Here is a 14,365-nt window from a genome sequence, read left to right on the forward strand (position 1 = left end):
CGTACTCTGTTAAATTCAATGCTCACTGGAACCTTCCCACAGTTGCCAAAAGCACCAATTCCCTCACTTGAAAAGTGCCAAAGAGGGCAAAAATGAATACCACCCTAAATAAAATGGCCTCCCTCTCACAGCTGCAGACCCATCCTAAAGCCTTTAATAAGACTGGGTTTTCACTGTTATACGTAATGTTGTCCCTCTAGTGCCAACCCCTCCTGTACCACCCTTCTAAGAGCTTCAGTGGTAAAACAAAGCCTGCCTGGATCTGGGAAACCTGCCAGCCTACTTGAGTAGGACAGGCCTGCTATTTCACCAGATATAGTGGAGAGAGCCAACCTGCAGTGGGTCAAAGACACCCCATATTGCACCATCTGGTGTGTAGGTATGGCCCAACCATGATGAAGCCCTTCCTGAGCCCTAAATGTCATGAATTCTCTAAGGCTCGCTCACAGGCCCTGCGGGTATGTCTACATTGCAGTTAGATACCCACAGTTGCCTCATGACAGCTGATGAGGGCTCACGAACCTTGGGCTAAGGTGGTGTTTAATGACAGTGTAGACATTCAGGCTCAGGTATAAAATGAAGGCCCTCACCAGCTTCATTACTTAAGCAGTCTTAGCCAACTGTATATTTACAATATGGACCACAGATTGTTTTTTGCACCAGAAACGCACTTTCTTTTTTTAAAAGCTTTCTCCCCAAAGAGTGACTGCCAGCATTATAGGAAAAACCTTGAGGAAGGTAATGTCTCTTGTAATGGCCAGAGCCACACAGCTTTCTGGCCACTTCTGTGCACACCACCTTCCTTGAAAGTAAACCTGTGCCTCCCAAGATGTCAGATTGTATCTGCAGTTCAGTCTTGAGCAACCAGTCCAAACGTTATATTGAAATCCCATTAAACTCTTCCAGAAATCTTTCCCACACTTTAAAATGTCCTTTCATTTCCCTTGTCATTCTGACAATGGTGGGAATTGTACACTCCAGAAGAACCTGATGCCAGATGGGTGAAGAATGCCTGACTAGGAGCCACCACCCACACACCTTCCTGAGGCTTGGACCCTCACTTTCCCCAAACTTGGACCCATGGACCACCTGTATAAAGAATTTAGGATCCCATCCAGGAGGAATGCACTCCTCTGACCCACCACCACCGAAGTCCTGCTCACCTGTTCTCCTCGTCCCCTGACTCATTATCTGCATCAGTTATCTGCAGGCCATTGGTCTTACCTGTCTTCCTTTGCATACTATTGGCAGCAGCTGCTGCTGCTGGAATGGTAAATAACCCTTTCTCTGCTGGAATGGAGCTGTGCAGGCACCTGCTCCAAGTTAAATTTTATGAGCTTGGGAATGCTGGCCAATTAGCACTCTTCCCATCCCCCACCTATCTGGCTAAGGAGTGCCAGAGACTCCAAGGATGGTGAGGAGGAATTACTTGGTGTCCCTCAGTGAGTGACTCCCTCCCTCACTATTGAGGCTGTCATCCTTCTCTGCCAGGAACATCAACTTCCCCCACCAGTTGAGGAGGGTGGGTGGCATTTCTGAATATTAAGTAATCGAATGAATGCCCACTCTAAACAGTTTACAAACATTTAGCAAGTTGAAATTATTTCTAGTAAACTATTCAGAGAATAGTTTTGAATATCAAACAAATCAGTAAAACTCATGATCTATTTGTGGACAATTTGTGAAAAGGACCAAAAGGGATAAATTCATCAGATTAGAACAAATATTGGCCTTCTGTATTCATGTGCCATTTTAGAGGCTAGTCTGGGAATAAATGAGTAAGCTACTACAAATGGAACAAAAGATTGTGTGTATATATATAGTCCAAAATTAGAATGTAAGGAAAATAATGTGGTTTTGACTACAAGCCTTTTACCAAGAATTATATATGAAGGTGGAAGAAAACTGCTAACAATAATTTTCCTTACAATTTCATTCCTGGTGAAAATGTCCAAGGCAGACCACTATTGCTAACTTTATTTCTGTATGAGTGCCAATCCAATTTCCACTTTACCTAGAGGCATTTTGGATTGTGAATGGAAGGAGTGTGCTTTCACCAGTAAAGTGATTAACAAAATTGCTTCATACTGAGTTCTCTTGTGAATTACAGATTGTTTTCCTCTCTATGTAACCAGAATAAAGGGAGTAATCCGAGTGGGTTTGTGGAGTTCTGCATCATTTTCATCCACAGCACCATGCAGTTAATGTCATGGTGAACTGCTATTATCATTCAATAGGGTGCTTTAAAGTATCACATTTTGTAGTGTGCACCTGTTTAACCCGCCAAAAAACTGAGACTATGATCCCAGAGATTTCCCCTTCCCACTCATCAATTTTAAGACACATTTTATGGCAGCTCTGTGAGGCTCAAAGGGCCCTTATTTTTCAAAGAATAGCGGTAGCGATCACTGCACTTTCTCTCTGACAGTTGTTTCTCTTTGCTCACCATTATTGATCAGCTAGACTGATTACATGGAATTAGAGATTCATAAATAGTTACCATCTTCAACTGCTGTCTGGTGCAATAAAGATTAAAGAGATCAGGAGCTTTAAAGTCTGCCTGTTGGCTGAGTTTGAGAAGGATGACAAGTGCTCATACTGTAGAGAGATGCCTGGGCCTTGTGCCAAGCGCACGTAAAAGTGTGGTCACAACAAAGGTCTTGCAAATCAGTGCCTTTTGATGTATAACTTTGTAATATTCTTGACCCTTTGACTCCATTTTGTTGTCTGAGTGATCAGAATGTTGTAACTTAATTGGATAAATCTGATGTGTGCATGGCAGGGCGCTCGATGCAGTAAATCCTAATGACCCCCCACTCCCCGAGGATTCTATACTACTACTGTTATTTTAAGACACAGTGTTTACTGTTGATGGCTGTTCTTCTTTGAAGTAGAAAAAGAGAATCAAAGAGCTAGTCTGCAATCTGTGTGAAGTGCTTGAACTCCATTTAGTAATCAAAGTTAAGAAATTGCCATAATCAGCCAATTTTTTAAAAATAGGCTGATACTCTGTTTTTAACATAATTTGGCTGCTCAACTTGAGATGCCCGAGGGTGCCTAATTTTCAGAAAGGCCTGTCCATTCACCTTCTGAAGCCAGGACACCTTTACAGTATCTCAAGTTGAGCACCCAAAATTACTGTTTACTTTTGAAAATCGTGCCCACATTGTCTCGCTTTAAAGGGAATAGCAGTAAAATTTCACAAAATCAAGGAATATACTGTAAAAAGCGACCTCATTTTGTGATATAAAACCCAAAGCTCCCTAGGACAATATTTTACACTACTGTTATTCAAAGGCAAATAATTAGTATTTGTTTACATATCAAACATTTTATGTGATTTTATGTGCTGTGATGGATGTTTTAGTTTTTTTTTTCAAATCCCATTGCCTAGCTTTTGGAACTAATAGAGCAGAATCTTGAAAGGTTCTATGTTTCTGTTTGAGACAGCCAGAGTAAAGAAGAAGCAGCAGAAGAAAAACAGTGATGAGTACTGCCTGTGGCTGAATTTTCTAGGACTATGCTATTGCCTCATGATTTGAAAAAGTAATTGACAGTGGGATATAAGACACAAAATAGGCTGGTATAATACTGACTGAAGGTGCTGTTGCCTTCTTTGTAAATACAAGGGAATTGGCTCAAACTAAAATAGCCAATCCATGTGTTTTATTCTATTTAAAAATGTTTCCCCCCTAAATATGCAGTCTCAGTTACCCATTGTTGAGGCTCATCTGCGATTAACAGAGTCATGTAACCCGCCAGTAACAGAGCTCTGGCAGTAATATGGTAGCATCTTGGATAAATTATAAATTATTTTTAGTTTATTTTTTCCTTAGATTGCATTTTGAAAACTGTGGTGTATAGATCACTTGAGGGTTACATAGAGGAGTTGCTCACATTATGCTGGTACCTCTTCTCTCTTCTTGCTTCTAGCTATCAGAGGGGTAGCCATGTTAGTCTGTATATGATGATCAGGTGGTTATCTTCTCCTATTTACTGTACAGGAGCCACAGTTTGGTGGCACCTTAAAGACTAACAGATTTATTTGGGCATAAGCTTTTGTGGGTAAAAACCCCACTTCTTCAGATGCATGGAGTGAAAATTATATATACAGGCAAAAATATCTGTCTGTATCTGTGCGAGTTTTTTCATACAGCTAAATTCAGTACTTGGTACCATGCAAGGCACTGAATTTAGCAGTATGAAAAGATAGGCATAAATATCTGTCTGGATCTGTGCGAGTACCTGTAATTTTCACTCCATGCATCTGAAGACGTGGGTTTTTTACCCACAAAAGCTTATGCCCAAATAAATCTGTTAGTCTTTAAGGTGCCACCGGACTGTGGCTCCTGTACAGCAAACAGGAAGAGATAACCACCTGAATTGCTTCCAGCTGTTTCTGTAGGTTTCCAGACTCTTCAAGGAGGGCCTGCAGGATTAGAATAATAGAAATGTGGGGCTGGGAGTGACCTCAAGAGGTTATTTAGTCCAGCTGTCCACAAAGAGGCAGGACCAAGTGTACCTAGACCATCCCTGACAGGTGTTTGTCTAAGATGTTCTGAAAAACCTTCAGTGATTGGGATTCCACAATCTCCCTTGGATATGTATTCCAGTGTTTAACTACTCTTAAAACTTTTCCCTAATATCTTATTTACATCTCTCTTGGCCCATTACTTCTTATCCTACCTTCAGTGGACATGGAGAACAATGGATCACTGTCCTCTTTATAACAGCCCTTAATATATTTGGAGACTATTATCAGGTCTTCAGTCTTTTTTTCTCAAAACTAACCATGCCCAGTTTTTAACCTCTCTTTATAGGTCAGGTTTTCTAAACTTTTTATCATTTTGTGTCCACATCTTTCCTAATGTGCAGTGCCCAGAATTGGACAGAGTACTCTAACTGAGGCTTTACCAGTGCCGATTAGAGCAAAACAGTTACATCCCATATCTTACAAATGACACTCCTGTTAATACACTCCAGAATGATATTAACCTTTTATGAAATTCTGTCACATTTGGCTGCTACTCTGAAACCTGTCACATTGTTGACTCTCATTGAATTTGTGATCTACTAGAACTCCAAATCCTTTTCAGTAGTAGCCTAGCCTAGCCAGTTATTTCCCATTTTCTAGTTGTGCATTTGATTTTTCCTTCCTCCGTGTAGTACTTTGCATTTGTCTATACTGAATTTCATCTTGTTCGTTTCAGACTAGTTCTCCAATTTGTCAAATTCCTTTCCAGTTCTAATCCTGTCCTCCAAAGTGCTTGTGGCCCCTCCCTGCTTGGTGTCAGCCACTAATGTCAGCATATTCTCCACTCTATTATCCAAGTTATTAATGAAAATATTGACAAGACAGACTCCTTCAGCACCCCACTAGATATGCCTTCCCAGTTTGACAATGAATCATTGATAACTATTCTTGGAGTGCAGTCTTTCAACAAGTTGTGCCTTCACCTTATAATAATTCCATTTAGACCACATTTTCCTAGTTTGCTTATGAGAATGTCATGTGGGACATTGTCAAAAGATTTACTAAAATCAAGATATATCATAGCTACTGCATTAAAGAAGGAAATTAGGTTAGTTTTACAAATTTGCTCTTGACAAATCCATGTTGGCTATTCCTTGTAACTCTATTATCCTCTAGATGATTACAAATTGATAATTTAATAATTGGTTCCAGTATCTTTCCAGGTATTCAAGTTAAGTGGAGTGGCCTCTAATTTCCTAAGTCCTCTTTCTTCTCCTTTGTAAAGATAGGTACTTTGTTTGCCCTTCCCCTGTCCTTTGGAACCTTACCCATCTTCCATGAGTTTTCAAACGTAATTGCTAACAGTTCTGAGATTGTTTCAGGTAGTTCCTTAAGTACCCTTGGATGAATTTCATCGGATCCCTTTTTGTTAATATTAATTGTGTCGGATATCTGATCACCATTAACCTTTTTAATGAAGACTGAAGCAAAATAGGCCTTAAACATCTCAGCCTTCTTCATGTCATCAGTTATTAGCTCTCCTTCCCCACTAAGTAGAAGAAGTACACTTTCTTTCATCTTTCTTTTGTTCCTAATACTTTTGAAGAACCTCTTCTTACTGCCTTTTATGTCCTTTGCTAGGTGTAATTCATTTTGTGCCTTAGCCTTTCTGTTTTTTTCTCTACATCCTTGTGCTATTCCTCTGAACTGCTCCTTAGCAATTCATCCATTCACTTTTTGTAGGATACTTTTTTTTATTTTAAGGTCATTAAAGAGCTTGTGATGGAGTCATATTCACCTCTTACTATTCTTGCTATATTGTACGCAGTAGATAAAGTGATAGAGACAGATGTGTGTCAGAAATCTCAGCCAACCATTTGATCCCAAATATCTCTCCATCCCTATAGGTTTTGCTTTAGTCTCCATTCTTTCCTTTTCCTGTCATAGTGAGCAGACTACATTTTTCCAGACCTTCCAAAAGAGCAGACATCTCAGAAAACTGCTGAGTATGGACGCTGAAAAGGGCATACCAGCTCCATTAGTTTACATTGGAATCATGAAAGCACAGAAAAAAAGGAATGAAAAATGAGAGCAGTTGTGAAGCTGGCTTTTTTTTTTTTCAACCACTCCTCAGAAAAATATGACTCTTCAGGATGAAGACTCTTATCCAAGAAGAAGGGAGAGGGAGAACAAGTAGACCATTTATTTCTGGACTACAATTTCCCAGTATTGAAAGATTACTTTTGTGGGCCACATTATCTGTCACATATACCCAGAAAAATCTCAGCGAGGGGGAGAGATGGCATTCCTGTTTACTTAAGCACAGGAGTATCATGGGATTCTAAACCTCATTTCACTCCATTTCAGGGTTATCTACAAAGTATTCATCTCTCTTCTGTGTTTTGTTCTGTGAGATGTTAGGTAAATCTTCAAAGGGTTATGGTATCATTAACATTTAATATTTCTAAAGCCCTGCAACCATAATTAATGAAGTAGTTTGAATTTTCAGATTAAAAATGAAAGATTTACTTAGGAGCCAACCAGAGTTGAGTGACTATGAAATCTGGATGAGTGTTGGTACGAAGTACAACAGAGATAGACACAGCAGGAATCTACCCCTGCTCCCTGCTGCTTCTTCTCCACTCTTCCCTGTTCCTCGCCCCCACAGCTATATAAGTCTCGTTGAAAGATTGAGATATTGGAACCAAACTCATAGCTTTTGTGTTCTTATTAGAAAGAAAATTTTGTTCAGCCTCAGACCATTTGGTGGTTCTGGAATGAGTCAGAAATACAACAGGAATGCTATAGAGGGGGAATCATTGTGTATTTTTAGAGTTGAGGGATTTTATGGAGACACAAGTCTGTGGGGCCTGGTGAAAGGTTTGGGAAAATAGATGTAGACACAATAGTTTTCTAATTCAATTTCTGATGTGATTTAGGCACCAATTGTCAAAGCACTTAGGTACATGATTAACTTTAAACATATGAATAGTCCCAGTGAAATCAATGGAATTACAGTGGTATGAAAACTAGTGTTTTACTATTGAGAGGAGACTACATGAGAGAAGATTCAAGTCCAGTAGGGTTAGTCATGGAGACTTTACTTTTGTTCTTTTTTTATTTTTTATTTATTTGTCATAGAAAGCATTTTTAGATTTTAAACTAGGTTTTGCTCTTTGCATACTAAAGTGGAACATTCTCCGTCCATTAGTTCTTGAGTGAGGGCAACTTCTCTCTCCAAGCCAGAAAGCATGAAGATGTGGAGGGTTTCTGGTGTGGACTGTCTCCTCTACTGAAAAAAAGATGTTTCTTCATGGATCCTTATTCAGGGAATGTGGGAGAGGAATTTGAAAAAGCTGATGGCAGCACTTCCTAATGATCCAGAGATGGCTGCAGTAGGTGCTCCATTCCCAAGCAGAGCAGTAGAGGGCCAATCACATCTGGTGGTGTTATATGTGCTACTCTCATATGAAAGACAGCACAGAAGCAGCACAACACGCAAAAAGATGGATTTTAATCACAGCCATTTTATTTTGTTTGTTTTGGTGTATAAATCTCCTTTGTTTTTCAGAATGACTCCAGGGACACAAATAACAGTCCCATTGGGTCACAAGTGGCACCTTGGATAAAGAAATTCATTCTAATAGTTATATATAATAATACTCTGTATTAACTACTATAAATACTAACTTCAGCTTGTTGTAGCATTGTCATGTAATGTACTGTATTGATTTTTTTTTTAAATTACCCTCTAGCAAAATTTTATTTTTAAGTCGTTTTCTTGAAAGTTTTAATCTCTATTGACATTTTTATTACAGGTGCTGTTCTTATGTGGGTCGAAGGGGGAATGGTCCTCAGGCTATATCTATTGGCAAGAACTGTGATAAATTTGGAATTGTTGTTCATGAACTAGGGCATGTGATAGGCTTTTGGCATGAACACACACGGCCAGACCGAGATGACCATGTAACCATCATTAGAGAAAACATCCAGCCAGGTGAGACAATTTGCTACGGGTTCTTAGGTTATATTATTTAACTGTTTATTTTTGTTTTATTGAAGATTGTAACAATTTTTACATTTTTGAAATGAGTCTTTTCAATTCAAATAATTGTAATTGGGATTTTGAGTGTTCTTAGAAAATTCAACATTCTAATAAACTAGCCAAAATTAACATTTTTACATTTACACCATTTTTTTTATCTGGAGGGATCCCCAAATGATTCAAACTATATACAGTTTATACAGTACCACTAAAGTATGAAGTATACCACTGAGGTGGAGAGAAACAGCCAAATAGACAACCAGTTAAGCAACCTGGAGGGACTTCAGGGAAAACCATTAGTCTTATGAAAAGAGCCATGGGACCTTTCATGTTCATACAGCGGAGGCGGGACTGTGGTTTCATGTTAAAGATAAGTACAATTGTGACAAGGCTTGGAAAATGAACTAAACATTAACAGACATTGTTTTTTGACAGAAAATTTAGTTTTTGTCTAAATAACATTTTTTGTGACAAGTGTCTGCTTTATATGGGAACATTTGAGTTTTCATCAAAAATCAAAAGTTTTCTGTTTTCAGTCAGAAAATGTTTGTTTTTTTCAATGAAAAGTCAACATTTTCCATGGAGGAGAACCTTTCCAGCCAGCTCCATCCAGTGCTTACTTGCCCTGGGTCTAAGCCTATTCACCATGTTGAACTATACTGGTGCCTAAGCCTCACCTGCACCAAGCCACACCCCCTACTATATGTTCTCCTACTGATTGTATACTACTGGGCGTGGGTCTGTTGGGTGAACTCAGTTCTTCTAATTAGTGCTGCCCACTCAAATAACACCGGCTAACTTAATTCATGCTGCCTCCGATAAATGAGTGCTGGGCCACTTCCCATACTCCTAAATAAAACAGTTAAGGCTGTTTTGCTCAACAATAAAGTCTTGCTGGACAGCATTCTCCCTACCCATTCATTAAATAAATATATGATCTCATCCCTTTCCCACACATGTACAAGTCCACAAACCCTCTGCTGCAGTGGCACACACATGACTATGTACCATGATCATCCTGCAAAGCCTTCTACTCCAGGTGGAAGAAGTAGTAGGCTCCTGCTTGACAACCCTGCTTCTTAAAAGTGGTAGCAGCTGCCTCCCACACCAGCTTCAGGTGCCTGATAACACTTCCAAGCAGTAGCAGCACTGAAACTGTCTATGCAGACTAAGCAAGACATCACTTCATTGGTTTACACTTGGTTCACAACTGGAAGGTTTTCTTCATAACCATAAAGGCTAGAAATTTAGTTTTTAATAAGACACTCACCCGGGAAGTCCTGACTTGTATGATACTCAGTTTACCTAACTGTGAAGTAGGCAAGTTGAGATTATCTTGTCAAGATACAAACCTATGATTTCAGAGACTCTGTATTTCAAAGTTGATGTTTTAGATGCTAAAGGCGTGATTTTCAAAATTTCAGAAGCCCATATTGACGTGGAAATATGCCTATGCAATTTTGCATTAAATTTGCATGGACAGTAATGATGATTGTATACATAAAACCAATATTGGTATGCAAATTGATATGTGTTATCTGACTAGCCATTTATACACCCATATTTAAATGCATTAACAAATCAGGTTTACAATCTGGCCCATACAATTGACAGTTTTATTCTTATCAACCATTCTTTGCAATGCTTGTCTGACCTGTTCTTGTTGGAACCAGAGTTGGGCTACAGAAGCTGATTTTGGCCCACAGAGACAAGGACAGAAGAGCGTCTCTGAGAAGAATAAAAATCGCTGCTTCTGCTAGCATGCAAATACTGTGCTTGATTCTAGAAGCCTAGACCTTATGTTGCTGCAGATGCATTTATTCTTACAAATTACTCATATTTAGTTCAGGTGAGTTCTTCATGGCACAGTAACAATTTTGAAATACAAAATTATGTTTAAACTTCTAGGAGATAAAAATGGCTTTTGGTAAAATATAGATTATAGTTCACAAGCAATTTAAATTGGTTTATCAGCAATTTTCATTTTTATTATCAAATGTGGACTATCATGCTGAGCATGAGAAGCAATGTAATCTAAAGGCTAGGGCCCATGCCTTGGAATCAGGATGCCTGTGTTTATTCCTGGTTCTGTCTCTGACCTGGGTGACTTTGGCCAAGTTACTTCATCTCACTCTGCCTAAGTATCATCATTTGTAAAATGGAAGTAATGATACTTAGCTGCTTTGGAAAGCATGTGGAGATCTACAGATGAAAAATACTATGCAAGAGCAAAGGGTTATATTTATTTATTAGCTATTCCAGTCACAACAGCAGAGCATTCTGCAAGAGATGACAGATGACAGCTATGATCTAATCTATTTTTTTTGTCACTTCTTTTATGCCTAATACATAATATTTTAGCAATATTTCTTCCTTTAATTTGCCTTATAGCAAGATCAGATTGTTAGTTTCCCTCTCCTGACAACAGGTTGAGGCAGAACAAACTTGCATTGTCAGTTTCTTTCTCGCTCTCTCTCCCCCCTGACACTGTCTATCCCCTTTTATAATATAGGTTGACAATCACTAATCAGATTGTGCCAGTCCGCAAAACCTGCCTACTAAAATCATTGGCACTACTCACAGTAATAAGCATATAGGTATATAGGCATCTAACTCTCATTGATTTGAATGGGCATTAGGCACATAATTATCTTTGAGGATCTGGGCCATATTCCTTAAGCAAAGGTTTGTACTAGAAGTGCAAATGTTGGCTTGCTCAAGGAAGGTCCATACCTTACCTAACTTTGTCCTGATTGCTCATGCACTGATGACTTGATAACTTATGATTATTCCCTAACTTTTTCACACATGCACATAATTTTTTATTACATTTGAATAATAATACATACATAATAAACACAAATAATAAATACATCCTCAGCAACTTTTTCACATATACAGGATTGACAATGTGCAATGTGTTAGGTGTTTGTGGGGGAAGTATGAGGTTGTAATTAAAGTTTTGCATTGTACTGTGAGGGAGATGTGTAGTCTGTAGAGTGTTTCCTTTACAGTTGGAGTTGAGTTCTTTTGATGATAGAAACAATCTGTTGCTGTCAGTGGAAACATCCTGTGTGGTCTAAGAAGGGTGCTATAACTTGGCAATCCTAGCTTTTTAGGATTTTCACTGGGGGAGAGGGTGTCACACTTAGCCAACTTAAATCCCTTTTAAACATTTCCAGAATGGAATTATAATAACGGCTCAAGTCTCAAAAGAAATATGAAGGTACAGATTAAACAGATATAGGATATTTTAGAGTCCTACAAAATAAATAGCCTAACAGGATAAAATAAAGAGAACTTATTTTTCAGTATATGGGGTTTTTCTGCTTTCATCTTAACAGTGCTTCTGTTTTATTTGTTAACCAATTGCTCAGTGTTTGTGCAGCAGTGTTTTATTTTGCTTTTAGTGCCTTATTTTACCAGATGGCTTGGGTAAAACAAGAAACTAAATTACACAGCTCTTAAACACACACAACATAACATGCAGTTTCGAAAATCTCTTTAAACTAAGTCAGTCTCGTTATGTTTTAAGTGTTACGCTACATGCAACTGATATAGGCTAAGAGTTAAAGTTTGTACCCTGAAAAAGCCATTGTAGGATTTCTTGGTTGTAAAGTAATATTTACATTTTTTAATTAGTGGTGCAATGAAGCTGTTAAGATTCCCACCATACTCCTTAGAATGGGACTTTGAGCAGGACTGGCAGGGAACAGACACTTCTCATGGATCTTATTCTGAAGGATTGAGAGAAGTTCAGACTCCTCCTGCTACCCTTTGAGTCCACACATTGCACATGTGCTCTTCCCTGCTTCCTTGTGCTGCATCCTGGACTCCTATGTGTGCTAAGAGGGGTTGGGTGCAGTAACTGCTCCTTGTCCTCCTTCAGGCTTTGCCTGTGATTGGTGGATTCGTGTCACAGGGAGAACTTGTTGCCACCTGGACCTGCATGTGAATGGGTACAGTATGTACCTTCCTCCTGGGTTGGGCCTGCCATTCTCAGGCCACCCACCCTTCACCTTGCAAGCTTCCACCTTCCTCCTTAGTTCCTAGCTGAAGCTTCTAATGTCCCTTCTTGTCAGACACTTTGGGCTTAGTCATTGGTAATTGGAGTCAGAAAGGCATTTCCATCAAGAGGAAATTGGCATGTGCAGTGAGGGTGTTTTTGATTTTCTGTTAGTATCCAGGAAGTTTGGCCAGTATTGTTTGTTAATGAAGGTCACAAGTTTTGACAGGAGTCCAGCGGATCTGGGTTTGAGCAAAAGCCAGTTTGCATACTTGTATACTGACAAGGACCAGTGGCTTTGGGCCGGGACCGGTGGTTGCTTGAAGGACTGGAAGTGAACCTCTATTTCTTACACAGATCCAGGCATCCCTTACATGTGCCCCTAACAGTTGCATTAGGTTAGGGTGGGAGGGGTAGCTGGAAGTTGGCCCAAATAGCTGTTGTGGTAAATGGGGACTGAAAGGGTAGCCTCTACTTAAGCGAAGTCACTTTGGTAGCCAGCCTGTGGAATCCCCACTGAACAGCTATCTGCTGGACTGTTTGTGGAGGGGTGTATTTTTTTCTTCTATCATTGATGGCTAAGTTAATGAATGTTGTGGCCTCCATGTTTATCACAAGTTGGTGTTCTGTGTCTTATTCACTTACAGTGCACAGGTGAATGAAACAGCTAAATTATATGTATAGTAGAATAAAGTTAGTAGCGGGTGTTCTAGGTGCATGGATCTTCCTCCATTCATCCAGTTAATAAAAGAAATTAACTACTCTGAAGCGCTAGATTCACTAAGATCCATGAGTTTCTGTGAATGGCATTGTAGCTCTTTTACCCCTTCCCAATTATCAAAAGACTCATCTGAGACTTTGCTTATGACTCATTTGTAGGTCAGGAATACAACTTCCTGAAGATGGAGCCTGGAGAGGTGAACTCCCTTGGGGAACCATATGATTTTGACAGCATTATGCACTATGCCAGGAACACCTTCTCAAGGTTGGAGTCTCAGGTTATACCTTTTGACTTTTAATTCCATTCCTGTATGTGAAAACTAGGAACCATAGATTTAACAATGGCATTTCCAGAACAGCTTTAAAATATTATATTCCTTCCGCAGAGAGTGTTCCAACAGAAGTCAAAACACAGCTTGTTGGTTTTCTTTAAATCCAACTATGTAGGATAATTTGATTATTTTTTTAGAAAGACATCGCTTAATGTCCCCTCATAATATTCAATTTCAAAACAGCCTTTGAATCTTATTTTAATTTAGATTTAATGTAAAGATAACCTGGAAACCTCATTTCATAATAGCTGTCTATTATTTTGTAAAACCTCATATGCTGCAAAAAGTTAAATTTAGAAGAATCAAGCAAATGAAATATTTAGGTATGTGTTCCTTTCTCTTAGAGTGAAATTCATGTCAGTACATAAAGTCTATGTAATTTGTGTACCTCTGTGGGTACAGAGAGTGAGATATAAGTCTGGAAAATGTACCCCACAAACCAGGGCCATGGGAAAGGGCTGAACTAGACTAGAGACTGCAGCTCATTCTGTGCTGCTCATGGTGTTAGTGACATTAGAGCCACACAATCAAGAATCCCATTTTTCCCACATTGGGAGCTCCCACATTGCTGCTCCACTGCTGGTTATCCTTGCACAGCCCGTCTATGAAATTTGAGTGTGGGAAAGGGTCTGACACCCATAGTGCTGATTATATTTCATACCCTGTAGCTCAGCCACTAACCACCCTAGAAAAAGGTTATCAGTATAATGCTAATGGAACCCACAAGGGTAAAGTCTGTGGAGGAGGATTCAGGTTCAAGTCCCTTTTCCATCCCAGACTTTGTGTGA

The 14,365-nt window shown here is 39.2% G+C and overlaps 1 protein-coding gene across 1 annotated transcript in view; it reads left to right on the plus strand.

Moving 5' to 3' along the window:
- Positions 1–14,365, plus strand: part of TLL1 (tolloid like 1) — a 200,234-nt gene that overhangs the window by 116,748 nt on the left and 69,121 nt on the right. Inside the window, exons 6-7 of the mRNA XM_073341559.2 lie at positions 8,293–8,471; positions 13,405–13,510. Coding sequence (XP_073197660.1) covers positions 8,293–8,471; positions 13,405–13,510 — 285 coding nt within the window. The remainder of the gene's footprint in view (positions 1–8,292; positions 8,472–13,404; positions 13,511–14,365) is intronic.

The sequence above is a fragment of the Lepidochelys kempii genome, chromosome 4 (assembly GCF_965140285.1).
Source record: "Lepidochelys kempii isolate rLepKem1 chromosome 4, rLepKem1.hap1, whole genome shotgun sequence".
In the NCBI taxonomy this organism is placed as follows: Eukaryota; Metazoa; Chordata; order Testudines; family Cheloniidae; genus Lepidochelys; species Lepidochelys kempii.